This window comes from Lonchura striata, chromosome 33, assembly GCF_050655825.1.
Source record: "Lonchura striata isolate lonStrDom1 chromosome 33, ASM5065582v1, whole genome shotgun sequence".
In the NCBI taxonomy this organism is placed as follows: domain Eukaryota; kingdom Metazoa; phylum Chordata; class Aves; order Passeriformes; family Estrildidae; genus Lonchura; species Lonchura striata.
The window spans coordinates 7,625,836-7,653,426 of NC_140735.1; the positions used below are offsets into that span (position 1 = coordinate 7,625,836).

The 27,591-nt window shown below is 62.3% G+C and overlaps 1 protein-coding gene across 2 annotated transcripts; it reads right to left on the minus strand.

Annotated features, from left to right (window-relative positions):
* Positions 1-926: 926 nt before the first annotated feature.
* ARHGEF1 (Rho guanine nucleotide exchange factor 1) lies at positions 927-27,430 on the minus strand. Of its 2 annotated transcripts, XM_085564607.1 has the most exons (31): positions 27,278-27,430; positions 26,916-26,965; positions 26,041-26,112; positions 25,835-25,948; positions 25,482-25,580; positions 25,347-25,389; positions 24,699-24,804; positions 24,000-24,140; positions 23,243-23,272; positions 22,987-23,089; positions 20,922-21,003; positions 20,683-20,721; positions 19,739-20,087; positions 19,183-19,194; positions 18,570-18,707; positions 16,633-16,808; positions 15,061-15,207; positions 14,861-14,943; positions 13,769-13,894; positions 12,698-12,812; positions 10,533-10,633; positions 9,500-9,577; positions 8,997-9,072; positions 7,188-7,355; positions 6,201-6,288; positions 5,551-5,658; positions 3,282-3,340; positions 2,729-2,860; positions 2,373-2,537; positions 1,876-1,976; positions 927-1,465 (listed from the first exon to the last, which is right to left on the minus strand). In XM_085564607.1, exons 2-31 carry the CDS (start codon positions 26,940-26,942, stop codon positions 1,409-1,411), a joined length of 3,135 nt encoding a protein of 1,044 aa, XP_085420733.1. In that variant the 5' UTR covers positions 26,943-26,965; positions 27,278-27,430; the 3' UTR covers positions 927-1,408. The 2 variants fall into 2 exon arrangements, with proteins under 2 accessions (XP_085420733.1, XP_085420732.1); XM_085564606.1 differs by lacking the exons at positions 18,570-18,707; positions 19,183-19,194 and having other exon boundaries at positions 27,278-27,298.
* Between the last annotated feature and the right edge of the window lie 161 nt (positions 27,431-27,591).

Below are 27,591 nucleotides of genomic sequence, written 5' to 3' on the forward strand. Positions count from 1 at the left end.
GGGAGGGGTCCCCAAACCCAGCCCTGACCCCCCCTGAATTGGGGAGGGGTCTGCAAACCCAGCCCTGAATTGGGGAGGGGTCCCCAAACCCAGCCCTGAATTGGGGAGGGGTCCCCAATCCCAGCCCTGACCCCCCCGAATTGGGGAGGGGTCTGCAAACCCAGCCCTGAACTGGGGAGGGGTCCCCAATCCCAGCCCTGAATTGGGGCGGGGTCCCTAAACCCAGCCCTGACCCCCCCGAATTGGGGAGGGGTCCCCAAACCCGGCCCTGAATTGGGGAGGGGTCCCTAAACCCGGCCCCGAATTGGGGAGGGGTCCCTAAACCCAGCCCTGAATTGGGGAGGGGTCCCAAAACCCAGCCCTGACCCCCCCGAATTGGGGAGGGGTTCCCAAACCCGGCCCCGACTATCCCTAATTTGGGGAGGGGTCCCCAAACCCAACATCCCCTAAATTGGGGAGGGGTCCCATGTAGGACACCGACTCCCTCTAAATTGGGGCGGGGGTCCCATCCAGCCCCCACCGCCCCTGAATTGAGGGGGGGTCCCACCCAGCCCCGCCCCCTCCCTTTTTCCCCTGATTTTGGGGAGGGGTCCGCCCGGCGCCCCCTCCCCATTTTACGCCCCCCCCCCTTTGGAAGTGCAATATGGTTGTGCCCCTCCCCCCCCCCGTGTCGTTGTGATGGAGCCCCTCCCCCACCCAAAGACCCCTCCCCAAATTCCCGCTCCACCCCCACCACCCCAAAGACCCCTCCCCAAATTCCTGCCCCCCCCCCCGCCGCCCCCTCCCCCCGGCGGCTGCTGAAGCAATAAAAGACCCCCGCGCTCGGCCTCGTTTTATTTGGGGAGGGGTCTCGGGAAGGGGGGGGGTCCTGGTGGGTTGGGGAGGGGTCCCCGCCCTGCGCCCCCTCCCCAAAAAAAAACCCCAACTACAACAGAAGCGACTTTATTTGGTTTTTCCCCAAATTCTTTGGTTTTCCACCCAAATTGGGGGCGGGGGGGGGGAAATCTTTGGTGTGACGCCCCCTCCCCAAATTTATGTACATACCCCCCCCCAGCGGTAAAATGGGGAGGGGTCTCCCCCTCCCCACACGGGTATAAATTGGTATAAAATCGCAGGAAATCGGTAAAAACAGAACGAACCGCGCGGGAGGAGGGGGAGCGGCGGGGGGGGTGTGGGGGGACCCCTCCCCAAATTTGGGGTGCGAAGGGGGGGGAGGGGAAGGGGCGCGGGGACCCCTCCCCAAAACCGAAATCGCGCGGTCTTTGTCGCCCCCCGGTGGCGGCTCCCGCAACTGCAGCCTCGAATTTTGGGGGGGGTCGCGAATCCTCCTGTGGGGGGGGGTCAGGGGAGACCCCCGGGACCCCTCCCCAAATTGGGGCGGGGGTCGCGGCCCCCCCCTCACCTGGGCTCACGTGAAGAGTTCGGGCTTGGCCAGGAAGAGCTGCCAGTAATGCTCCTCCATTTCCTGGGGGGGTGGAATTTGGGGAGGGGTCTTCGCGGCGAGACCCCCCCCACACACACGCCCCCAGCCCACCCCCACCACCCACACCCTTCCCCCACACCCCTTTTTGGGCGAGGCGAAGACCCCAGACCCACTCACTATTGGGGAGGGGGGGGGTCACATTCCTGTACAGCTTCCCCAAAACCCCCCCAAAAAAACCCCAAATTCCCGCCGGGACCCCTCCCCAAATTCCTGCCTAAACCCCCCCCCCAAAAACCCCAAATTCCCGCCGGGACCCCTCCCCAAATTCCTACCTGAACCCCCCCCCCAAAAACCCCAAATTCCCGCCGGGACCACTCCCCAGTCCCTGGGACCCCTCCCAGGATCCTGAGCCCCCTCCCCAAATTCCCCGAGCCCCCTCCCCAAATTCTCACCTGCAGCCCCCTCAGGGCCTCCTCCAGCGCCCCCAGCTCCGCCCCCAGCCAGGGCGGGGGGCTCGGCGCCCCTCCCTCCGCGGGGCCGTTCGGGACCCCCCCTAAGGAGAAGGGGGTCAGGGACCCCTCCCCAAATTAACCCCTGCGCTCCGCCCCCTTCTACTTCACCCCTCGCCTCTTTTTACCCCTCCACATTTTTTACCCCTCCCCATTTTTTACCCTTCCCCATTTTTTACCCCTCCCTTTTCCCCCCTCCCCTTTTCCCCGCTTCCCCAAATTTTTCGCCCCCTCCCCATTTTTTTTGCCCCCTCCCCATTTTTCACCCCCTCCCCCATTTTTTTACCCCCTCCTCATTTTCTGCCCCCTCCCCTTTTTACCCCCTCTCCTTCCCCCCCCAAATTCTCCGCCCCCAAATTCTCTCCCCCCCCATTTCTTTGCCCCCTCCCCAAATTCCCCCTCCCCACCTGCCGCCCCCTCCCCAAATTCCCCCTCCCCACCTGCCGCCCCCTCGGGGGGGTCCCCGTCGCTCTCGGCCCCATCCCCCGCGTGCCGCCGCTCCTGCTCGGGGGGGGTCGCGCCGGGACCCCCCCCCAAATCCTGCCCGGGGGGGAGGGGCGGCGCCGGACCCTCCCCCACCCGCAGCCGCCGCCGCAGCGCCGAGACTGGGGGGGGGGAGGGTATTTAGGGGGGAATTTGGGGGAGTTTAGGGGGGTTTGGGGGGGATTTGGGGGATAATTTGGGGGAATTTGGGGGATTTTGGGTGTTTGGGGTGGGTTTTGGGGGGCTCCAGGGGGATTTGGGAGGATTTAGGAGGGATTAGGGGGTCAGAGCTGATTTGGGGGGGGGGTCTCACCTCTCTGCAGGGCGGCGGCCGCCAGCCCCCCCCCATCGGGGCCGCGGGGGGGTCGGGGGAGCCCCCCCAGCCCCCCCTGCTCGGGGGGGTCCCCAAATTCGGTGCCTTCCACGGCCCCGTCCTTGTCGCGCTCTGGGGGGGCAGCGCTGAGACCCCGAAAACACCCCAAAAACAGCCCCAAAAACAGCCCAAAACACCCCCAAAATCACCCCAAAAACATCCCAAAAACAGCCTCAAAAACACCCCTGAAAACACCCCAAAACCAGCCCCAAACCAGCCCCAAAACCACCCCAAAACCTGCCCAAAAGCACCCCAAAAACAGCCCCAAAACCACCCCCAAAACCAGGCCCAAAACCAGCCCCAAAACCAGCTCCAAAACCCCCCCAAAATCACCCCAAAACCAGCCCCAAAACCAGCCCAAAACCAGCCCAAAAGCACCCCAAAAACAGCCCCAAAACCAACTCCTAAACCACCCCAAAAACAATCGAAAACCACCCTCAGACCACCCCAAAACCCCAAAAAACCTCAAAAACCCCCCAGGACCCCCCCTCACCATCCAGGGGCAGCGGCTCCTTCAGGGACCCCCCCCCATTTTCGGAGGGGTCCCGGTAACTGTGGGGGGAGAGGGGTGAGGGTCAGCGGGGAGACCCCAAAAGCCCCCAAAATCCTCCCGAAATCCTCCCCAAAATCCCCCCAAAACCCCCCCCAAATCCCCCCAAAACCCCCCCCAAATCCTCCCAAAATCCTCCTGAAATCCCCCCCAAAATCCTCCCGAAATCCTCCCCAAAATCCCCCCAAAACTCCCCCCAAAGTCCTCCCCAAAATCCTCCTGAAATCCTCCCCAAAATCCTCCCGAAATCCCCCAAAATCCCCCGAAAATCCCGCCAAAATCCTCCCCAAAATCCTCCCGAAATCCCCCCCAAATCCTCCCCAAAATCCTCCCAAAATCCTCCCCAAAATCCTCCCGAAATCCCCCCAAAATCCTCCCAAAATCCTCCTGAAATGCCCCCCAAAATCCTCCCGAAATCCCCCCAAAATCCTCCCGAAATCCTCCCCAAAATCCCCCCAAAACTCCCCCCAAAGTCCTCCCCAAAATCCTCCTGAAATCCTCCCCAAAATCCCCCCCAAAATCCTCCCGAAATCCCCCAAAATCCCCCGAAAATCCCGCCAAAATCCTCCCCAAAATCCTCCCGAAATCCCCCCCAAATCCTCCCAAAATCCTCCTGAAATCCCCCCCAAAATCCTCCCGAAATCTTCCCCAAAATCCTCCCGAAATCCCCCCCAAATCCTCCCAAAATCCTCCCGAAATCCTCCCCAAAATCCCCCCAAAACTCCCCCCAAAGTCCTCCCCAAAATCCTCCTGAAATCCCCCCCAAAATCCTACCGAAATCCTCCTGAAATCCCCCCAAAGTCCTCCCCAAAATCCTCCTGAAATCCCCCCCAAAATCCTCCCGAAATCCCGCCAAAATCCCCCCCAAAATCCTCCCGAAATCCCCCCAAAATCCTCCCGAAATCCCCCCAAAATCCTCCCGAAATCCCCCAAAATCCTCCCCCAAAATCCCCCCAAAACCCCCCCCAAATCCTCCCAAAATCCTCCCGAAATCCTCCTGAAATCCCCCCCAAAATCCTCCCAAAATCCCCCCAAATCCTCCCAAAATCCCCCCAAATCCCCCCCAAAATCCTCCCGAAATCCCCCAAAATCCCCCAGAAATCCCGCTGGGAGCTGGGGGGGAACGGGAGGGGGGCTTGGGTGGTTTGGGGGATTTTGGGATTTTTGGGGGGTTCAGTGGTGGGTTTGGGGGGTTTTGGGAAGGTTTGGGGGGTTTTGGGGAGTTTTGGGGTGTTTGGGGCTTTTGGGAAGGTTTTGGGGTGGGGTTTTAGGGTCCCTGGGTGGGTTTTCGGGTAATTTTGGGGTAATTTTGGTGTTTTTTGGGGTCATACTCACTCCAGGAGGGCCGGGGTGTGTCTGGGTGGGTTTTGGGGTAATTTTTGGGGTGATTTTGGGGTTTTTTTGGGTCATACTCACTCCAGGGGGGCCGGGGGGTGTCTGGGTGGGTTTTGGGGTAATTTTGGGGTAATTTTGGGGTTTTTTGGGTCATACTCACTCCAGGGGGGCCGGGGGGTGTCTGGGTGGGTTTTGGGGTAATTTTGGGGTAATTTTGGTGTTTTTTGGGGTCATACTCACTCCAGGAGGGCCGGGGTGTGTCTGGGTGGGTTTTGGGGTAATTTTTGGGGTGATTTTGGGGTTTTTTTGGGTCATACTCACTCCAGGGGGGCCGGGGGGTGTCTGGGTGGGTTTTGGGGTAATTTTGGGGTAATTTTGGGGTTTTTTGGGTCATACTCACTCCAGGGGGGCCGGGGGGTGTCTGGGTGGGTTTTGGGGTAATTTTGGGGTGATTTTGGGGTTTTTTGGGACATACTCACTCCAGAGGGGCCGGGGTGTGTCTGGGTGGGTTTTGGGGTAATTTTGGGGTGATTTTGGGGTTTTTTGGGTCATACTCACTCCAGAGGGGCCGGGGGGTGTCTGGGTGGGTTTTGGGGTAATTTTTGGGGTGATTTTGGGGTTTTTTGGGTCATACTCACTCCAGGGGAGCCGGGGGGTGTCTGGGTGGGTTTTGGGGTAATTTTGGGGTGATTTTGGGGTTTTTTGGGTCATACTCACTCCAGAGGGGCCGGGGGGTGTCTGGGTGGGTTTTGGGGTAATTTTGGGGTAATTTTTGGGGTTTTTGGGCTCATACTCACTCCAGAGGGGCCGGGGTGTGTCTGGGTGGGTTTTGGGGTAATTTTGGGGTAATTTTTGGGGTTTTTTGGGTCATACTCACTCCAGGGGGGCCGGGGGGCCGTGCCCCCCCCCGGGCTGCGCCCCCTTGGCCCGGAGGGTCCCCGGCAGCTTCAGGGACCCGGCGGCGTCGGTGATGATGCTGCACCAGCTGGGAGGGGGGGTCAGCGCCCAAAATCCCCCCAAAATCCCCCCAAAATCCTCCCTAAAATCCTCCCTAAATTCCACCCAAAATCCCCCCAAAATCCCCCCGAAATACCCCCGAAATCCCCCCTAAAATCCTCCCTAAAATCCTCCCTAATTCCACCCAAAATCCCCCCCAAAATCCGCCCAAAATCCCCCCAAAATCCTCCCGAAATCCCCCCAAAATCCTCCCCAAAATCCTCCCTAAATTCCACCCAAAATCCCCCCAAAATCCCCTAAAAATAATCCCATAGGATACTCCAAACCCCCAAATCCCCCCCAAAACCCCCAAAACCCGAAATCCCCTCCAAAAATGGTGATGCTGCACAGGCTGGGAGGGGGGGTCAGTGCCCTGGAGGGACCCCAGACCCTCAAATCCCCCAAAAAACCAGACCCACGGGACCCCCCAAACCCCCAAATCTGCCCTAAAACCAACAGGGCACCCCAATCGCCCCAAATTCACCCCAAAATGCCCCCAAACCCCCCCAAATCCCCCGGCCCCCTCCTCACGTTTTCCTGTCGGCCACGCTGGGCGCCACCAGCTCGTAGATCTGGGCCCCGTCCTCCCAGCTGGCGATGACGTAGAACGCCTTGTGGTCTGGGGGGCCAAAATCGGGGGGCTGGGGGTACCCCGGGCCGGGACCCCCAAAAACCAGCCAGGGACCCCCCAAAAAACCAGCCTGGGACCCCCAAAACACAGCCAGGGACCCCCAAAACACAGCCCGGGACCCCCAGAAATGAGACTGGGGGGGATGGGGGTACCCCGGGTTGGGATCCCCAAAACCAGAGCCCGGGACCCCCAAAACACAGCCCGGGACCCCCCAGAAATGAGACTGGGGGCTCGGGGGGACCCTGGCCACAAAAGTCGGCCCCAAAAGGGCCCAAATTGGCCCCAAACTGGCCTCGAGTAGGGGGTCTGCCCCCCAAAAATGGTTCTGCCCCCCAGAAACACCCCAAAAAGGGGTTCTGCTCCCCAAAAAGGGGTTCTGCCCCCCAAAAATGGTTCTGCCCCCCAGAAACACCCCAAAAAGGGGTTCTGCCCCCCAAAAAAGGGTTCTGCCCCCCAAAAATGGTTCTGCCCCCCAGAAACACCCCAAAAAGGGGTTCTGCCCCCCAAAAAAGGGTTCTGCCCCCCAAAAATGGTTCTGCCCCCCAGAAACACCCCAAAAAGGGGTTCTGCTCCCCAAAAAGGGGTTCTGCCCCCCAAAAAGGGGCTCAGCCCCCCAAAATGGGGCTCGGCCCCCCAAAAAGGGGCTCAGCCCCCCATAAAAGGGGCTCAGCCATCCAAAAAGGGGTTCAGCCCCCCAAAAAGGGGTTCGGCCCCCATAAAAGGGGTTCGGCCCCCATAAAAGGGGTTCATCCCCCCATAAAAGGGGTTCAGCCCCATAAAAGGGGTTCGGCCCCCCAAAAAGGGGCTCGGCCCCCCAAAAAGGGGTTCAGCCCCCCAAAATGGGGCTCAGCCCCCCAAAAAGGGGCTCGGCCCCCCAAAAGCCGCACCTGTGGCCACCTGGCGGGTCATGGCGCAGCGCAGCCGGATCACCGGGCTCAGCAGGCGCTTGCCGTCGGGCGCGGGCGCCAGGGCGCGGCTGTGGCAGCGCAGCAGCAGCCGCTCCTCCTGCCGCTGCAGCAGCACCAGCAGATCGTCCAGCAGCAGCACCTGCACCTCTGCAGCCCCCCGAGCCCGGGTTGGGGGGGACCGGGGGGTCCCGGCCCCCAGAACCCCCGTTTGGGGGGTTTGGGGGGGTTTGGGGGAGTTTGGGGGGGTTTGGGGGGGGTTTGGGGGGGTTTGGGGGGGTTTGGGGGAGGTTTGGGGGGGTTTGGGGGGGTTTGGGGGAGGTTTGGGGGGGTTTGGGGGGGTTTGGGGGAGGTTTGGGGGGGTTTGGGGGGGTTTGGGGGGATCTGGGGGGGTTTGGGGGGATTTGGGGGGATTTGGGGGAGGTTTGGGGGGTTTGGGGGGGTTTGGGGGGGTTTGGGGGGGTTTGGGGGAGGTTTGGGGGAGGTTTGGGGGTTTGGGGGGGGTTTGGGGGAGGTTTGGGGGGGTTTGGGGGGGTTTGGGGGGGTTTGGGGGGATTTGGGGGGGTTTGGGGGGGTTTGGGGGGATTTGGGGGGGTTTGGGGGGGGTTTGGGGGTTTTGGGGGGGTTTGGGGGAGGTTTGGGGGAGGTTTGGGGAGGTTTGGGGGGGTTTGGGGGGGTTTGGGGGTATTTGGGGGGGTTTGGGGGGGTTTGGGGGGGTTTGGGGGAGGTTTGCAGGTTTTGGGGGGGTTTGGGGGAGGTTTGGGGGTTTTGGGGGGGTTTGGGGGAGGTTTGGGGGGGTTTGGGGGGGGTTTGGGGGGGTTTGGGGGAGGTTTGGGGGAGTTTGGGGGAGGTTTGGGGGGATTTGGGGGTATTTGGGGGGGTTTGGGGGGGTTTGGGGGGATTTGGGGGAGGTTTGGGGGGGTTTGGGGGGGTTTGGGGGGATTAGGGGGGGTTTGGGGGGGTTTGGGGGAGGTTTGGGGGGGTTTGGGGGAGGTTTGGGGGAGGTTTGGGGGGGTTTGGGGGGATTTGGGGGGGTTTCGGGGAGGTTTGGGGGAATTTGGGGGGATTTGGGGGAGGTTTGGGGGGGTTTGGGGGGGTTTGGGGGAGGTTTGGGGGGGTTTGGGGGGGTTTGGGGGGGTTTGGGGGAGGTTTGGGGGGATTTGGGGGGGTTTGGGGGGGTTTGGGGGAGTTTTGGGGGAGGTTTGGGGGGACTTGGGGGGGTTTTGGGGAGGTTTGGGGGGGATTTGGGGGGGTTTGGGGGAGGTTTGGGGGGGTTTGGGGGGATTTGGGGGGGTTTGGGGGAGGTTTGGGGGGGTTTGGGGGGGTTTGGGGGGATTTGGGGGGATTTGGGGGAGGTTTGGGGGAGGTTTGGGGGGATTTGGGGGGGTTTGGGGGGATTTGGGGGAGGTTTGGGGGGATTTGGGGGGGTTTGGGGGACGTTTGGGGGAGGTTTGGGGGGGTTTGGGGGGATTTGGGGGGGTTTGGGGGGGTTTGGGGGAGGTTTGGGGGGATTTGGGGGGATTTGGGGAGGTTTGGGGGAGGTTTGGGGGGATTTGGGGGAGGTTTGGGGGGGTTTGGGGGGGTTTCGGGGAGGTTTGGGGGGATTTGGGGGGATTTGGGGGAGGTTTGGGGGGATTTGGGGGGGTTTGGGGGGGTTTCGGGGAGGTTTGGGGGGATTTGGGGGGATTTGGGGGGGTTTGGGGGGGTTTGGGGAGGTTTGGGGGAGGTTTGGGGGGGTTTGGGGGGATTTGGGGGAGGTTTGGGGGGGTTTGGGGGGATTTTGGGGCTCACCCACGGCTTTGTCGCGGGCCACGCGCCAGGTGAGCGGCCCCTCGTGCACCAGCGTGCGCTTGGTGATGTCCGTGTTCTGTTTTGGGGGGATTTGGGGAATTTGGGGGGATTTCGGGGGAATTTGGGAGGATTTCGGGGGGTTTGGGGAGGATTTCAGGGGGTTTGGAGGGGATGTGGCGGGGTTTGTGGGGGGTTTGGGGACAGGATTTTTGGGGAAATTTGGGACAGGATTTTTGGGGATTTGGGGGGGAATTTGGGAGGATTTTTGGGGATCCGGGGGGAGTTTGGGGGGGGGAATTTGGGGAGAATTTGGGAGAGGATTTTTGGGGATCCGGGGGGAGTTTTTGGGGGAAATTTGAGAAGATTTGGGAGGAATTTGGGGGGTTTTGGTGCCGTCAGAGCCGGGATCGGGGGCGCTGGACCCCCCCAGGCCTCGGGAGGTTTTTGGGGTGAAGCTGGGCAGGATTTGGGGGTGGATTTGGGGGTCCCGGGCCCCCCCCGACCTTGAACTCGTTGAGGAGGGGGTCGGAGCTCTGCTTCACCCCGGACAGGTCCAGGCGCCGCTGGTAATCCTTCAGCTTCTGCGGGGAATTTCGGGGGGATTGGGGCGATTTTGGGGCATTTTGGGGGTTCCAGGGGGATTTTGGGGTGCCCTGGGGGGCCCAAGTGGGAATTTGGGGAATCCAGGGGGGTCCTGGATGGAATTTGGGGAGTCCCGGTGGGAATTTTGGGAGTAACCCGGGGGATTTTGGGGTCCCATTTGGATTTTGGGGTCCCATTTGGATTTTGGGGTTCCCGGTAGGAATTCTGGGGTTCCCGGTGGGATTCTGGGGGGGTCCCGGCTGGAATTTGGGGTTCGCATCGGGAATTTGGGGGTCCCAGTGGAATTTTGGGGTCCTGGGAGGTTTCTGTTGGATATTGGGGTTCCCGAGGGATTCCTGTTGGGAATTTTGGGGTTCCCACTGGAATTTTGGAGTTCCTATTGGGAATCTTGGGGTCCCCGTTGGATTTCGGGGTTCCCAGGTTGGTTTCCATTGGAATTTTGGGGTTCCCGTTGGAATTCCGGGGTCCCCTCCGGGAATTTCGGGGTCCCGTTTGGGATTTTGGGGTCCCCTTTGGAATTCTGGGGTTCCCATTGGGAATTTCGGGCTTCCCATTGGGAATTTTGGGGTCCCCGCTGGTTTTTGGGGTTCCCATTGGGAATTTGGGCTTCCCATTGGAATTCTGGGGTTCCCATTGGAATTTCTGGGTCCCAGGGGGTTCCCATTGGGAATTTTGGGGTTCCCATTGGAATTTCGGGGCTCCCATTGGAATTTTGAGGTCTCCGCTGGTTTTTGGGGTTCCCATTGGAATTTCGGGGTCCCCGTTGGGATTTCGGGGTTTCCTTGGAATTTTGGGGTTCCCCTTTGGAATTTCGGGGCTCCCATTGGAATTTTGAGGTCCCAGGGGGTTCGCATTGGGAATTTTGGGGTTCTCATTAGGAATTTTGGGGTTCTCATTGGGAATTTCGGGGTCCCGTTGGAATTCCGGCCGTACCATGAGGTTCTCCATGTCGCGCACCTCGCGGTTGACGCGGTTCAGGATCTGCCGGCAGCACTCGGCCGCGCGCTGCACCTTGGCGCGCTCGCCCGCCTCCTCTGCGGGATTTGGGGGATTTTGGGGTTCAGGGGGATTTTTGGGTGGTTTTGGGGCACCTTGGCGCGCTCGCCCGCCTCCTCTGCGGGATTTGGGGGATTTTGGGGATTTTTGGGTGGTTTTGGGGCACCTTGGCGCGCTCGCCCACCTCCTCTGCGGGATTTGGGGGATTTTGGGGTTCAGGGGGATTTTTGGGTGGTTTTGGGGCACCTTGGCGCGCTCGCCCGCCTCCTCTGCGGGATTTGGGGGATTTTGGGGATTTTTGGGTGGTTTTGGGGCACCTTGGCGCGCTCGCCCACCTCCTCTGCGGGATTTGGGGGATTTTGGGGATTTTTGGGTGGTTTTGGGGCACCTTGGTGCGCTCGCCCGCCTCCTCTGCGGGATTTGGGGGATTTTGGGGATTTTTGGGATGGTTTTGGGGCACCTCGGCGCGCTCGCCCGCCTCCTCTGCGGGATTTGGGGGATTTTGGGGGAATTTTGGGGTTCAGGGGGATTTTTGGGGTGGTTTTGGGGCACCTTGGCGCGCTCGCCCGCCTCCTCTGCGGGATTTGGGGGATTTTGGGGATTTTTGGGGTGGTTTTGGGGCACCTTGGCGCGCTCGCCCGCCTCCTCTGCGGGATTTGGGGGATTTTGGGGATTTTTGGGGATTTTTGGGTGGTTTTGGGGCACCTTGGCGCGCTCGCCCGCCTCCTCTGCGGGATTTGGGGGATTTTGGGGATTTTTGGGTGGTTTTGGGGCACCTTGGCGCGCTCGCCCGCCTCCTCTGCGGGATTTGGGGGATTTTGGGGGGATTTTGGGGATTTTTGGGTGGTTTTGGGGCACCTTGGCGCGCTCGCCCGCCTCCTCTGCGGGATTTGGGGGATTTTGGGGGGATTTTGGGGATTTTTGGGTGGTTTTGGGGCACCTTGGCACGCTCGCCCGCCTCCTCTGCGGGATTTGGGGGATTTTGGGGGGATTTTTGGGTGGTTTTGGGGCACCTTGGCGCGCTCGCTCGCCTCCTCTGCGGGATTTGGGGGATTTTGGGGGGATTTTGGGGATTTTTGGGTGGTTTTGGGGCACCTTGGCGCGCTCGCCCGCCTCCTCTGCGGGATTTGGGGGATTTTGGGGATTTTTGGGTGGTTTTGGGGCACCTTGGCACGCTCGCCCGCCTCCTCTGCGGGATTTGGGGGATTTTGGGGGGATTTTGGGGATTTTTGGGTGGTTTTGGGGCACCTTGGCGCGCTCGCCCGCCTCCTCTGCGAGATTTGGGGGATTTTGGGGGGATTTTGGGGATTTTTGGGTGGTTTTGGGGCACCTTGGCGCGCTCGCCCGCCTCCTCTGCGGGATTTGGGGGATTTTGGGGATTTTTGGGGTGGTTTTGGGGCACCTTGGCACGCTCGCCCGCCTCCTCTGCGGGATTTGGGGGATTTTGGGGTTCAGGGGGATTTTTGGGTGGTTTTGGGGCACATTGGCGCGCTCGCCCGCCTCCTCTGCGGGATTTGGGGGATTTTGGGGGGATTTTGGGGATTTTTGGGTGGTTTTGGGGCACCTTGGCGCGCTCGCCCACCTCCTCTGCGGGATTTGGGGGATTTTAGGGTTCAGGTGGGTTCGGGGTTGATTTTTGGTGGTTCCGAGCTGGTTTTTGTGTTGATCTTTGGGGTCAGGGGTTTTTTGGGGGTGCCGGGTGGATTTTTGGGGTCGGGGGGGTTTTTTGGGCATTCCAAGCGGGGTTCTGGGTTGATTTTTGGGGTTCAGGGCTGATTTTTGGTGGTTCCGAGCTGGTTTTTGTGTTCCTCTTTGGGGTCAGGGGGTTTTTGGGGGTGCCAGGTGGATTTTTGGGGTCGGGGGGTTTTTGGGGGTGCCAGGTGGATTTTTGGGGTCGGGGGGGGTTTTTGGGCATTCCAAGCGGGGTTCTGCGTTGATTTTTGGGGTTCAGGGCTGATTTTTGGTGGTTCCGAGCTGGTTTTTGTGTTCCTCTTTGGGGTCAGGGGGTTTTTGGGGGTGCCGGGTGGGTTTTTGGGGTCGGGGGGTTTTTTGGGGATGCCGGGTGGGTTTTTGGGGGTCGGGGGGGTTTCGGGGAGCCCTACCCGTGCACTTGGTGATGCTGAGCAGCAGCAGCGGGTACTTGGTCAGCCGCTGCATCTCGGTGGGGATGATGTCCTTGAGCTGCAGCCGCCGGCAGCGCGGCCGGCTCTCCGCCTCCTGCGGGGACGGGGATTTTGGGGGTCCCGGGGGGATTTTGGGGGGTCCCGGGGGGATTTTGGGGGGTCCCGGGGGGTTTGGGGTACCTGGGAGGTGTTGTTGGGGTGCTTCGGTGTGTTTTCAGGGTGTTTTTTGGGTGGTTTTGGGCATTTCAGGATGTTTTGGGGTGTTTCAGGGTGGTTTTGGGGTGTTTCAGGGTGGTTTCAGGATGTTTTCAGCTGTTTCAGGCTGTTTTTGGGTGTTTCAGGGGTGTTTCGGGATGTTTTCGGGGTGTCTCGGGTGTTTCATGATATTTTCGGGGTGTTTTGGGCTGTTTTGGGGTGGTTTCAGGATGTTTTTAGGTGTTTTGGGATGTTTCAGGATGGTTTTGGGGTGTTTTGGGGTATTTCAAGGTGGTTTTGGGATATTACAGGATGTTTTTGAGTGTTTTGGGGTGTTTCAGGATGGTTTTGGGGTGTTTTGGGGTATTTCGGGGTGTTTTGGGGTGTTTCAGGATGTTTTGGGGTGTTTCAGGATGTTTTCAGGGTGTCTTGGGTGTTTCATGATATTTTCGGGGTGTTTTGGGCTGTTTTGGGGTGGTTTCAGGATGTTTTTAGGTGTTTTGGGATGTTTCAGGATGGTTTTGGAGTGTTTGGGGGTATTTCAAGGTGGTTTCGGGGTGTTTCAGGATGTTTTTGAGTGTTTCGGGGTGTTTCAGGATGGTTTTGGGGTGTTTTGGGGTATTTCGGGGTGTTTTGGGGTGTTTCAGGATGTTTTGGGGTGTTTCAGGATGGTTTTGGGGTGTTTTGGGGTATTTCGGGGTGTTTTGGGGTGTTTCAGGATGTTTTGGGGTGTTTCAGGATGGTTTTGGGGTGTTTTAGGGTATTTCGGGGTGTTTTGGGGTATTTCAGGATGTTTTTGGGGTGTTTCAGCGTGTTTTTCTCTGGTTTTGGGCTGGTTTTGGGTGTTTCGGGTACCTGGATGAACTGGCTGAACCTCGTGTCCTTCCTCTGCTTGGCCTTGAGCTGCTCCAGGGCGAAGCTCTGGCGGCTGCAGAACCGCGCCGAGATCTTCTGGAACCAGCTGCCCTCCGTGCCCTCGAACTGGGGGGGCAGCGGGACCCCAAAATCGACGCTCAGAAAACAGGGGAACCCCAAAAACGACGCTCAGAACACCAGGGGAACCCCAAAACCAACACTGAGACCCCTCCCCGGTGGGGAACCCCAAAATCGACGCTCAGAAAACAGGGGAACCCCAAAAACAACGCTCAGAAAACAGGGGAACCCCAAAAACAACACTCAGAACACCGGGGGACCCCAAAACCAACACTGAGACCCCTCCCCGGTGGGGAACCCCAAAACCAACGTTCAGAAAACAGGGGAACCCCAAAAACAACACTCAGAAAACAGGGGAACCCCAAAAACAACGCTCAGAACACCAGGGGAACCCCAAAAACAACACTCAGAAAACAGGGGGACGCCAAAAACGACGCTCAGAACACCGGGGGACCCCAAAACCAACACTGAGACCCCACAGAAAACCGGGGAACCCCAAAACCAACGCTCAGACCCCTCAGACAACCGGGGAACCCCAAAACTGCCACTGAGACCCCCACAGAAAAACGGGGAACCCCCAGAAGGTGAGGGACCCCAGACTCAAAACACGGGACCCCCCCCTGCGCTCCCTCGGACCCACAGAGACCCCCCGAGCCCCCCAATTCCACCCCGAGACCTCGGGACCCCCAAACCCTCCCGGAGCCTCCTCCAAGCTCCCCAAAAAGGAGCCCAGACTCCTTGGAAGGCCGTCAGCCCACCGAAAAGGACCCCAGCCCCCCAAAAAGGGATCCCAGCCCCTCCAAAAAGCCTCCAGCCCCCCAAAAAGGGACCCCAGACCCCTAAAAAGGACCCCAGACCCCCTCGGGGACCCCCCAATCTCCCCCAGCAACCCACTCCTGATCTTGGCGACCACAGACGCAAGACCCCCCCCCCAACTTTTCTCCCCGTGACCCCCTGGACCCCCCCACTTGCCCAGGACCCCCAAAAGAAGCCCAGGACCCCCCAGAAGCCCACCCTGGCCAGCAGCACGTCCCCGATCTCGGCGATGATGAAGCCGCTCTCCTCCCGCAGCTTCTTGAGGCTGTCCAGGAACGCAGCTGGGGACCCAAAAGAATCATCAGAACCCCCCAAAAAGCCCAAAAAAACCCCAAAAAATCACCAAGACCCCCCAAAAAACCCCAAAAAAACCCCAAAAAGCCCCGGCAGGGACTCACTGTGCACCTCCACCAGGTCCTCCAGGCTGGGGAAGATGGTGGAGAGCTCCTGCTCGTCGAAGAAGCCCTCGCGGAGCATGGGCTGGTAGAAGAGCTCCAGCAGCACGCGCAGCATGCGGACGTGGGCGTGCTCCGTCAGGAACAGCTCTGGGGGGTTTGGGGGGTTTGGGGGGATTTGAGGGGATTAGGGGGGGTTTAGGGGGGATTTGGGGGGATTAGAGGGGAATTTGGGGGGATTTGGGGGGGTTTAGGGGGGATTTGGGGGGAATTTGGGGGGATTTGGGGGGAATTTGGGGGGGTTTAGAGGGGATTTGGGGGGATTAGGGGGGAATTTGGGGGGATTTTGGGGGGATTTGGGGGGGGTTTGGGGGGATTTGAGGGGATTTGGGGGAGATTTGGGGGGGTTTAGGGGGGATTTGGGGGGATTAGGGGGAATTTGAGGGGATTTGGGGACATTTGGGGGAGATTTGGGGGGGTTTAGGGGGGATTTTAGGGGGGATTTGGGGGGATTAGGGGGGGTTTCAGGGGATTTGGGAGGGGTTTGGGGGGATTTGGGGGACTTTGGGGAGATTTGGGGACATTTGGGGGGGTTTAGGGGGGATTTGGGGGAATTAGGGGGGATTTGAGGGGATTTGGGGGAGTTTGGGGGAATTTGGGGGGATTTGGGGGGATTTGAGGGGATTTGAGGGGATTTGGGGAGATTTGGGGGGGATTTGGGGGGATTGGGGGGGATTTGGGGAGATTTGGGGGGGATTTGGGGGGGATTTGGAGGGATTTGGGGGGATTGGGGGGGATTTTGGGCTGGGTTTCAGGGCAGGTTTTGCGGTATTTCAGCCAGATTTTGGGGCAGGTTTTGGGGCAGGTTTTGGGGTGGGTTTGGGTGATTCCAGCCGCGTTTTTGGGGGTGTTCCAGCCCGATTTGGGGGCGCTCTCACCATTGAGGATCTCCTGGCGCCGCGGGGAAGGGGATTTGGGGGTTTTGGGGGGTTTTGGGGTGTTTTGGGGTGTTTTGGGGCGCTCTCACCGTTGAGCACCTCCTGGCGCCGCGGGGAAGGGGATTTGGGGGTCTCAGGGGGGTTTTGGGGGTTTTTGGGGTGGATTCGAGGGTATTGCAGCCTGGTTTTTGGGGGGTTTTGGGGTGTTTTGGGGCGCTCTCACCATTGAGCACCTCCTGGCGCCGCGGGGAAGGGGATTTGGGTGTTTTGGGGGGTTTTTGGGGTGTTTTGGGGGTTTTTGGGGTGTTTTGGGGGGTTTTGGGGCGCTCTCACCATTGAGCACCTCCTGGCGCCGCGGGGAAGGCGATTTGGGGGTTTTGGGGGGTTTTTGGGGTGTTTAGGGGGGTTTTTGGGGGGTTTTTGGGGTGTTTTGGGGGTTTTTGGGGTGTTTTGGGGGGTTTTGGGGTGTTTTGGGGGTTTTTGGGGTGTTTTGGGGTTTTTGGGGTGTTTTGGGGGGTTTTGGGGTGTTTTGGGGGTTTTTGGGGGGTTTTTGGGGTGTTTTGGGGGGTTTTTGGGGGGTTTTTGGGGTGTTTTGGGGGTTTTTGGGGTGTTTTGGGGTGTTTTGGGGCGCTCTCACCGTTGAGCACCTCCTGGCGCCGCACCTCGCGCTGCGGCAGCCCCAGCAGCGCCTCGGGCGCCGCGCGCTCGCGCCAGGCCGGCGGCTCCTGCTCCGGCGGCTCCGGCTGCCCCGCGGCCCCCTCCGCACCCCCGCCGGGGGGGGGGTCGCCCCCGCCGGGCCCCCCCGGCTCCGGGCTGCCCGAAACGGGGGAGGGGGAAAGGGTGAGCGGGGCAGGGCAGGGGTTGGGGTGGGGACCCCCAGATCCCGCGGGGCGCTGCTGCAGGGAGCCCCCGACATGGGAATCTATGGGGAGGGACCCCCCCCCACATCCCAAAATTACGAATTGGGGGAGGGACCCCCCCAGAATTACAAATTGGGGGAGGGACCCCCCCACATCCCAAAATTACAAATTGGGGGACGGACCCCCCCCAGAATTACAAATTGGGGGACGGACCCCCCCTCAAATCCCAAAATTACAAACTGGGGGAGGGGAACCCCCCCACATCCCAAAATTCCAAATTGGGAGAGGGGACCCCCCCACATCCCAAAATTACAAACTGGGGGAGGGGAACCCCCCCCCACATCCCAAAATTACAAATTGGGGGAGGGACCCCCCCCAGAATTACAAATTGGGGGAGGGACCTCCCCCAGAATTACAAATTGGGGGAGGGGACCCCCCCCTAAATTCCAAATTGGGAGAGGGGACCCCCCACATCCCAAAATTACAAATTGGGGTAGGGACCCCCCCCTAAATTCCAAACTGGGGGAGGGGACCCCCCCCAAAATTCCAAATTGGGAGAGGGGACCCCCCCACATCCCAAAATCCCAAATTTGGGGAGGGACCCTCCCCACATCCCAAAATTCCAAATTGGGGGAGGGACCCCCCCCACATCCCAAAATTACAAATTGGGGGAGGTCCCCACATCCCAAAATTCCAAATTTGGGGGAGGGACCCCCCCCACATCCCAAAATTACAAAATGGGAGAGGGGAACCCCCCCCCACATCCCAAAATTCCAAATTGGGGGGGGTCTCACATTGATCCTGGCCCAAATCCCAAACTGGGGGGGTTTAACACCGGTTCTGGGGGTGTAACCCCAAATCCTGGCGTTTAACCCCAAATCCTGGGGGGTTTCACCACAAATCTTGGAGTTTTAACCCCAATCCTGTTGTTTTTACCCCAAATCCTGTTTTTTCACCCCAATCCTGTTTTTTATACCCCAAATCCTGTTTTTTCACCCCAATTCTGGGTTGCTTTGACCCCAATCCTGTTTTTATACCCCAAATCCAGTTTTTTTTACCCCAATACTGTTGGTTTTACCCCACCAAATTCTGTTTTTTCGCCCCAAATCCTGTTTTTCCACCCCAATCCTGTTGTTTTTACCCCAAATCCTGTTTTTCCGCCCCAATCCTGTTTTCCCACCCCAATCCTGTTGTTTTTACCCCAAATCCTGTTTTTTCACCCCAATCCTGTTTTCCCACCCCAATCCTGTTGTTTTTACCCCAAATCCTGTTTTCCCACCCCAATCCTGTTGTTTTTACCCCAAATCCTGTTTTCCCACCCCAATCCTGTTGTTTTTTACCCCAAATCCTGTTTTTCCACCCCAATCCTGTTTTCCCACCCCAATCCTGTTGTTTTTACCCCAAATCCTGTTTTTTCACCCCAATCCTGTTTTCCCACCCCAATCCTGTTGTTTTTACCCCAAATCCTGTTTTTTCACCCCAATCCTGTTTTCCCACCCCAATCCTGTTGTTTTTACCCCAAATCCTGTTTTTCCACCCCAATCCTGTTTTCCCACCCCAATCCTGTTGTTTTTACCCCAAATCCTGTTTTTTCACCCCAATCCTGTTTTCCCACCCCAATCCTGTTGTTTTTACCCCAAATCCTGTTTTTCCACCCCAATCCTGTTTTCCCACCCCAATCCTGTTGTTTTTACCCCAAACCCCCACAACCTACGTGGGGGGGGGTCCCTGCAGGTCGGCGTTGCTGCGGGAGCGGGGGGGGAGGGGCTGGCGACCCCCACCCGATTTTTGGGAGCGGCGCCGCTCGGGGGGGGCCCGGAGGCTCTCGGAGCGCCCCAGCCGGGGGGGGATCCTGGGGGGCCCCAAAAAAGCCGAAATACGGGGGGGGGGCACGGACGGGACAAGGACGGAGACAAAATTGGGGAGGGGGTCCCAAAAAATGGGGGGGGCACGGACGGGACGAGGACGGAGACAAAATTGGGGAGGGGGTCCCAAAAAATGGGGGGGGCACGGACGGGACAAGGACGGAGACAAAATTGGGGAGGGGGTCCCAAAAAATGGGGGGGGCACGGACGGGACAAGGACGGAGATGGAAATTGAGGGGGGGGCTCCCAAAAAAGCCAAAAATAAAAAGGTGGGGGGCACAAGGACAGAGACAGAAATTTGGGGAGGGGGCGTGCGGGAGAAAAGCCGTGAGCGATTTTTGGGGAGGGGTCTCGCCCGTGCGGGGTGGGGGAGGGGAGGGGGGGTACTTAGCTCGTTAATTTGGGGGGGGGGCGACGCTGAGACCCCCCCCCAGGGGTCATGCAAGGGGGGAGGGCACCAACCTGAGGCGGCGTCTGGGGAGAGAAGCGAATTTGGGGAGGGGTCCCAGCCCCCAAAGGCATTCAGGGTTAATTGGGGGGGGGGTTAATTAGGGGAGGGGGGGTTAATTTTGGGGGGGGGCTTCCGGCTCCCAAAAGCAATCAGGGAGGGGTGATTGGGGGTGGTTAATTAGGGGGGGTTAATTTGGGTGGGTAATTTGGGGTCTGGGGTCACCATGGGGTGGTGGGAGGGGCACATTTTGGGTTGGGGGGTCACACCCTAAATTTGGGGGGGTCTCAATCTAAATTTGGGGGGGTCTCACCCTAAATTTGGGGGGGGTCTCACATGAAATTTGGGGAAGGGTCTCACCCTGATATTGGGGAGGTCTCAATCTAAATTTGGGGGGGGTCTCACATGAAATTTGGGGAAGGGTCTCACCCTGATATTGGGGAGGTCTCAATCTAAATTTGGAGGGGGTCTCACATGAAATTTGGGGGGGGTCTCACCCTAAATTTGGGGGGGGTCTCAATCTAAATTGGGGGAGGTCGCACATGAAATTTGGGGAGGGGTCTCACCCACCTGTCGCTGCTCTCAGGCCCCCCCTCCTCTGCCGGGGGCTGCTCGCCCGGGGGGGGCTCCAGGAGGGGCTCCCCCAATTCCGGGGGTCCAGGGGGGTCGGTTCCTGTGGGGGGGGTGGATTTAGGGTGGGGGGCTGCAGGAGTGAGACCCCCGCCCCAAAAATCCCCCCTGCCCCCCTCACCTGGTTCGGCCTCGGCGCTGTCCCCGCCCGGGGGGGGGGCGGCGGTGGGCGGGGGTCCCGGGGGGGGGTCGGGGGTCCCAGCCGGGACCCCCCCCCCGCGGGGGGGGCGGGAGGACCCCACCTCACTCCCCCTCGGGCCCCTCCGCTCGGGGTGGGGGGGCTTCTCGGCTTTGGGGGGGGAGAAAGGGGGGAGTCAGGGGGAGAGACCCCAGACCCAAAATTGGGGGGGAGGGGTGAGGGAACCCCCCCCACCCAGAAAATTGGGGACCCCCAATTGGGAGGGTTGGGGCGGGGTAAATGGGGTGGGGGTCCCAGGGGGATAAATGGGGTGGGGGTCCCAGGGGGGATAAATGGGGTGGGGGTCCCACAGGGGATAAATGGGGTGGGGGTCCCAGGGGGATAAATGGGGTGGGGGTCCCAGGGGGGATAAATGGGGTGGGGGTCTCAGGGGGATAAATGGGGTGGGGGACTCAGAAATGGGGTGGGGGTCTCAGGGGGATAAATGGGGTGGGGGACTCAGAAATGTGGTGGGGGTCCCATGGGGGATAAATGGGGTGGGGGTCCCACAGGGGAGATAAAGGGGGTGGGGGTCCCAGGGGGATAAATGGGGTGGGGTCCCAGGGGAATAAATGGGGTGGGGGTCCCACAGGGGGGATAAAGGGGGTGGGGGTCTCAGGGGGATAAATGGGGTGGGGATCCCAGGGGGGATATTTGGGGTGGGGGGTCCCATGGGGGGATATTTGGGGAGGGGGTCCGGGGGTACCTTCACCCTCAGGGCCTTTGCTCTGCCTGATCTCAGCACCTACAGAACAAAATTTGGGGAGGGGTCTCCCACCGCGGTGGGGCCCTGCAGAATTTGGGGAGGGGTCTCCCACCCCCGTAGCCCCCTGCAGAATTTGGGGAGGGGTCTCCCACCCCCCGTAGCCCACCCCAGAATTTGGAGAGGGGTCTCCCAGCCCCTGTAGCCCACCCCCCAGAATTTGGGGAGGGGTCTCCACTCACCGTGGGGGTCCCGGCCCCACAGCGCGGCCCCGGGGAGGCTGAAACCCCTCCGGGCCTTTCCCGGGGGGTCCCTGCCAGAGATCTGCGGGGAGGGGGAGGTGAGGAGGGGTCTTGGGGGGGTTTTGGGGGGGGTCTCGGGGGATTTTGGGGCGGGGGTCCCGGGGGGGGTGGTTTTGGGGCGGGGGTCCTGGGGAGGGTTTTGGGGCGGGGGTTTTAGGGTGGGGGTCTTGGGGGGATTTGGAGGGCATCTCGGGGGGATTTTGGGTGGGGGTCTCTGGGGATTTGGGTGGGGGTCCTGGGGAATTTTGGGGGGAGGTCTTGGTGGGATTTGGAGGGGGTCCTGGGGGACTTGGGGCGGGGGTCTCTGGGAATATGGGTGGGGGTCTCGGGAAATTTGGGGGGGGTCTCAGGGAATTTGGGGGGGTCTCGGGGGATTTGGGGGGGTCCCAGGGGATTTGGGTGGGGGTCTCTGGGGATTTGGGTGGGAGTCTCTGGGGATTTGGGTGGGGGTCTCGGGGAATTTGGGGCGGGGGTCCTGGGGGATTTGGGGCAGGGGTCTCGGGGAATTTGGGGGGGGTTCTCGGTGGGATTTGGGTGGGGGTCTCGGGGAATTTGGGGCGGGGGTCTCGGTGGGATTTGGGTGGGGGTCTCGGGGAATTTGGGGTGGGGGTCCCGGGGAATTTGGGGGGCAGGGTTCTCGGTGGGATTTGGGTGGGGGTCTCAGGGAATTTGGGGCGGGGGTCTCGGGGAATTTGGGGTGGGGTCTCGGGGAATTTGGGGGGGTTCTCGGTGGGATTTGGGTGGGGGTCTCGGGGAATTTGGGGGGGTCCCAGGGGATTTGGGGCGGGGGTCCCGGGGGATTTGGTGGGGGGGGTTCTCGGTGGGATTTGGGTGGGGGTCTCGGGGAATTTGGGGCGGGGGTCCCGGGGGATTTGGGGGGGGTCTCTGTGAATTTGGGTGGGGGTCCAGGGGGATTTGGGTGGGGGTCTCGGGGAATTTGGGTGGGGGTCCCGGGGAATTTGGGGCGGGGCTCCTGGGGAATTTGGGGGGGGTTCTCGGTGGGATTTGGGTGGGGGTCTTGGAGAATTTGGGGCGGGGCTCCCGGGGATTTGGGGTGGGGTCCCGGGGAATTTGGAGCGGGGGTCTCTGGGGATTTGGGTGGGGGTCTCTGGGGATTTGGGTGGGGGTCCCGGGGATTTGGGGGGGGGTCTCGGGGAATTTGGGGCAGGGGTCCTGGGGGATTTGGGGGCGGTTCTCGGTGGGATTTGGGTGGTGGTCTCGGGGAATTTGGGGGGGTCCCAGGGGATTTGGGGTGGGGGTCCCGGGGAATTTGGGGGGGGGGTTCTCGGTGGGATTTGGGTGGGTGTCTCAGGGAATTTGGGGCAGGGGTCCCGGGGGATTTGGGGGGGGTTCTCGGTGGGATTTGGGTGGGTGTCTCAGGGAATTTGGGGCGGGGGTCCTGGGGATTTGGGGCGGGGGTCCCGGGGGATTTGGGGGGGGTTCTCAGTGGGATTTGGGTGGGGGTCTCGGGGAATTTGGGGGGGTCCCAGGGGATTTGGGGCGGGGGTCCCGGGGGATTTGGTGGGGGGGGTTCTCGGTGGGATTTGGGTGGGGGTCTCGGGGAATTTGGGGCGGGGGTCCCGGGGGATTTGGGGGAGTCCCAGGGGATTTGGGTGGGGGTCCCGGGGGATTTGGGTGGGGGTCTCGGGGAATTTGGGTGGGGGTACCGGGGGATTTGGGGGGGGGGTCCTCTGTGGGATATGGGTGGGGGTCCCGGGGGATTTGGGGGGGGTCTCGGGGAATTTGGGGGGGGGTCTCGGGGAATTTGGGGGGGTCCCGGGGGATTTGGGTGGGGGTCCCGGGGGATTTGGTGGGGGGGGTTCTCTGTGGGATTTGGGGGGGGTCTCGGGGAATTTGGGTGGGGGTCCCGGGGGATTTGGGGGGGGGTCTCGGGGAATTTGGGGTGGGGGTCCCGGGGGATTTGGGGGGGGGGTTCTCGGTGGGATTTGGGGGGGTGTCTCTGGGAATTTGGGCGGGGGTCCCGGGGATTTGGGGGGGGTCTCACCTTCTTGCGGAAGAAGTTGGATTTGGGTTTTTTGGCCTCGCCGCCCTTGGCTCGGACCCCCAGGGATTTCATGTAGGAGACGATGGCGCCGAAAATCAGAGAGCTGGGGGCGGGGGGTCAGGGGGGATCGGGGGCTTTGGGGGGATTTGGGGGGGATTTGGGGGTCCCAGGGGGGATTTGGGGGTCATGGCAGAACCCCCAGACCCACTCGGAGCCCCCCGGGGGTCTCCAGCCCCCCCCCAAGCCCCCCCCTCACCTTTTCTCCTCGTCAGACGAGATGGTCGGGCTGGGGGGGGGGAGAGCGGGGTCACCCCAAAGTGAATTTGGGGAGGGGTCTCTCCCGCGGCCGCAGCCCCCTCCCCACGCACAGCTTCTCCACCAGCCCCCTCCCCACTCACAGCTTCTCCTCCAGCCCCCTCCCCACTCACAGCCTCCCCTGCAGCCCCCTCCCCACTCACAGCCTCCCCTGCAGCCCCCTCCCCACGCACAGCCTCCCCTGCAGCCCCCTCCCCACTCACAGCTTCTCCACCAGCCCCCTCCCCACTCACAGCCTCCCCTGCAGCCCCCTCCCCACGCACAGCCTCTCCTCCAGCCCCCTCCCCACTCACAGCCTCCCCTGCAGCCCCCTCCCCACTCACAGCCTCCCCTGCAGCCCCCTCCCCACGCACAGCCTCCCCTGCAGCCCCCTCCCCACTCACAGCCTCCCCTGCAGCCCCCTCCCCACTCACAGCTTCTCCACCAGCCCCCTCCCCACTCACAGCCTCCCCTGCAGCCCCCTCCCCACGCACAGCCTCTCCTCCAGCCCCCTCCCCACTCACAGCCTCCCCTGCAGCCCCCTCCCCACGCACAGCCTCTCCTCCAGCCCCCTCCCCACGTCCCGCAGCCCCTTCCCCACGTCCTGCAGCCCCCTCCCCACGTCCCGCAGCCCCCTCCCCACGCCCCGCAGCCCCCTCCCCACGCACAGCCTCTCCTCCAGCCCCCTCCCCACGCCCCGCAGCCCCCTCCCCACGCACAGCCTCTCCTCCAGCCGTGCCAGCAGGCTCTGGGCCAGCTGCCGCTCCCGGGCCTCGCCCCCCGCGGGGTCCCGGGCCCGGCTCCGCTCCAGCTCCGCCAGCTCCGGCTCGCCCGGCGTCATCCCCATCAGCCGCTTCGACCTGGGGAGGGGGCGTCCTGAGACCCCCGCCCACCCCCACCCGCCCCCGAGACCCCCATCAGGTGCTTGAACCTGGGGAGGGGGCGTCCTGAGACTCCTGAGACCCCCCGAGACCCCCGCCTACCCCCACCCCCCCCCATCAGCCGCTTGGACCAGGGGAGGGGGCGTCCTGAGACCCCCGAGACCCCCACCCCCTGAGACCCCCACCCACACCCCCCATCAGGCGCTTGGACCTGGGGAGGGGGCGTCCTGAGACCCCCGAGACCCCCCGAGACCCTCATCAGCTGCTTGGACCTGGGGAGGGGGCGTCCTGAGACCCCCGCCCACCCCCGAGACCCCCATCAGCTGCTTGGACCTGGGGAGGGGGCGTCCTGAGACCCCCGCCCACCCCAACCCCTCCATGAGCAGCTTCGACCTGAGGAGGGGGCGTCCTGAGACCCCCGAGCCCCCCAACCACCCCGAGACCCTCATCAGCCGCTTGGACCTGGGGAGGGGGCGTCCTAAGACCCCCGCCCACCGCCCCGACCCCGGCCCGAGCCCACCCACCCAAATCGGGCACCTGAAGTCCTCCAGCTGCCGCGCGATCTCCGGCTCCTGGAAGCTCTGGATGTCCTGCAGGAAGCGGCGCTGCGCCTCCTCGGGCAGCAGCTCCGGCCGCGTCCGCTCTGCAGACCCCTCCCCAAATTCACTGCGGGGGTCCCGGGGGGGCAGAGACCCCTCCCCGATTTGAGTAAAGGGATCCCAGGGGGCAGAGACCCCTCCCCGCTTTGAGCACGGATAGGCAGCAACGGAGAGACCCTCCCCATTTTGAGTGGGGGGGTCCCATGGGGACAGAGACCCCTCCCCAAATTCACTGCGGGGGTCCCAGGGGGGCAGAGACCCCTCCCCAGTTTGAGCAGTGGGGTCCCAGGGGGCAGAGACCCCTCCCCGATTTGAGCAGGGGGGTTTTGGGGGGAGGCAGCGGGGGAGAGACCCCTCCCCACTTTTACAGGGGGTTTTGGGGGGAGGCAGCGGGGGAGAGACCCCTCCCCGCTTTGAGCAAGGGGCTTTGGGTCCCATGGGGGGGATAAGTGGGGTGGGGGACCCACAGGGGGGTAATTGGGGTGCCCCCGAAGCCCCCCACCCAAGCTCGGGGAGTTCCTGGAAGTTTGCAGGAGGGGGTTTGGGGGTCTCTGAAAATGAGGAGGGGGTCGGGGGTCTCACTCACCCAGCTCAAACTGGACGTGGTGTGGGACGGGCACCCGCAGGAGCTGTCAGTGATGGGGGGGGGGGTGTCAGGATTTTGGGGATCACTCCTGGGGTGGGGAGGGGGTCCGGGGTGCATTCTGGGGAGGGGTCTCACCCCGGTCTTGTCCAGGAACAAGTGACAGAACTCCAGGAATTGCTTCCTGCCCTCCTTGGGGTTCATCCTCTTCATCATGTCCACGTGCAGGTAGCAGAGCTGGGGTGGGGGGTGGGCAAACGGGCTGACCCCCCCCAAAATAAACCCCCCAAGCCCCCTCCCCAAATTACACCCCCAAACCTCCCCCTCCCCTGTTTTACCTCAGCTCCAGCCCCTGCCGGCAGGGAGGGGGGAACAGAGACACGAAGTTACTCCGAGGCCACAGCCCCCCACCCTCCACTGCCCCCCCCCGGGGGAAATTTTGCCCCCCAAAATTTTGGGGTGGGGGTCTCGAAGCCCCCTCCCCATCTCACCACGGGGCAGGAGTCGAACTGGAGCACGACATGCTGCAGGAAGGCCGCGAGGGCCAGCGGGTGCTGCCGCAGCTCCTCCAGGCTCTGGAAGTGGCTGCTCTGCTCCTCGGGGGTCTGGGCGGGGGGCGCGGGGTCAGGTTTGGGATTTGGGGAGGGGGGCGCGGCCGAGGGGATCCCCCCACCCGGGACCCCTCCCCAAAACTCACGGGCTCGATGTCGTTCTCGAAGTCCTCGTCCTCGGCGCCGATGATGGCGGCGGCCGGGGGGCCGGGGAGGGGCTGGGGGGCAGCGGGGGTTGGGGGGCTCGGGGGTCCCCCAGACTGCCCGGACACCCCCAGGACCCCCCCAGGCACCCCAAGACCCCTGAGACCCTCCTCCCATACTGAGAGCCCCCGATACCCAGGAGCCCCCAGACCCCCAGACTAAGAGTCCAGGATGCCACAAACCCCCAGACCCCCGAGACCCCCAGACTGAGACCCCCCAACACCCAGGACCCCCCCAGAGCCCCAGACTGAGACCCCCCAACACCCAGGACCCCCCAGAGCCCCAGACTGAGACCCCCCTCGATACCCAGGACCCCCAGACCCCCGAGACCCCCAGACTGAGACCCCCCCGACACCCAGGACCACCCCCAGACCCCCGAGACCCCCAGACTGAGACCCCCCAACACCCAGGACCCCCGAGACCCCCAGACTGAGACCCCCCCCGACACCCAGGACCCCCCCCAGACCCCCGAGACCCCCAGACTGAGACCCCTCCAGACCCCCGAGACCCCCAGATTGAGACTCCAGGACGCCAGAAACCCCCAGACCGCCGAGAACCCCAGGCCCCTCCAAACCTCCAGCACCCCCAGACCCCTGAGACCCCCCCCTCCATTCCAAGACCCCCACACACCGAGATCCCCCCCCGAGACCCCCAGTACCCCCCAGACCCCCGCGATCTCGGCCCCCAGGGCTCTCCAAGACCCCTGAGCCCCCCAGAACCGGGGGTCCGCGAGGCCCTGCGCCCCCCGGGACCCCCCTCGCCCGCGGGATTTCGGGGGGGGGGTCTCCGGACCCCCAGGGTGGGGGGCACCGCTCACCCCATTAAATCCCTCCTCGGGGTCCATCGTGCTCGCGGGGGGGGTTCGTCCTGTCACAGTTTGGGTAGGTGGTCTCAGATTTGGGGGGGGGGTCCCAGGGGTCGGGGGGGGTTTCTCCGCACCCCCCTCTGCTTTGGGGAGGGGTCACGGGTGGGGAGGGGGCGGCGCCGCGCCCCGAGCGGCTCCGGTGCCGTTCGAGGCGGGGGGGCACCAGGGCGGACCCCCCCAAAAAACCCCATTTGGGGTGGGGGACACGCGTGGGAACCCGGGGGGCGACCCCGGGGGGCGAAGGGGAACTCGGGGGGCGTTTGGGGGGGGTCGGGGAGGGCCCAGGAGACCCCCGCCCACCCCCCCCCCCGTACCTGTTTCCGCGCCGGAGAAACGGTCCAGGAAATGGGGGGGGGGGACCGGGGGGGGCGGGGCCGGCGATTTTGGGGTGGATTCGGGTGGGTTTGGGGCGGAAAAGGGCGTTCCCGGGGATTTGGGTTAGTTTCGGGTATTTTTGGGGCGGGTCTGGCCGGAAAGAGGCGTTCTCGGGTGATTTTGGGGGGGGTTTGGGTGTTTTGGGGGCGGAAAAAGGCGTTCCCGGGGCGGGCTCAGGGTTTGGGGTGGATTCGGGTGATTTTGGGGGGGTTTGGGTGTTTTTGGGGCGGAAAAAGGCGTTCCCGGGGCGGGG

Excerpts from the sequence above, each read along its gene's own strand:
- ARHGEF1 (XM_085564607.1), bottom strand. The coding sequence starts at position 26,942 with ATGGACCCCGAGGAGGGATTTAATGGG. Across the intron at positions 21,004-22,986 it reads CCAACTTCTTCCGCAAGAAG|ATCTCTGGCAGGGACCCCCC; the intron begins GTGAGACCCCCC and ends CCCTCCCCGCAG. Across the intron at positions 3,341-5,550 it reads GGCCCCCCGGCCCCCCTGGA|TTACCGGGACCCCTCCGAAA; the intron begins GTGAGTATGACC and ends CTCCCCCCACAG.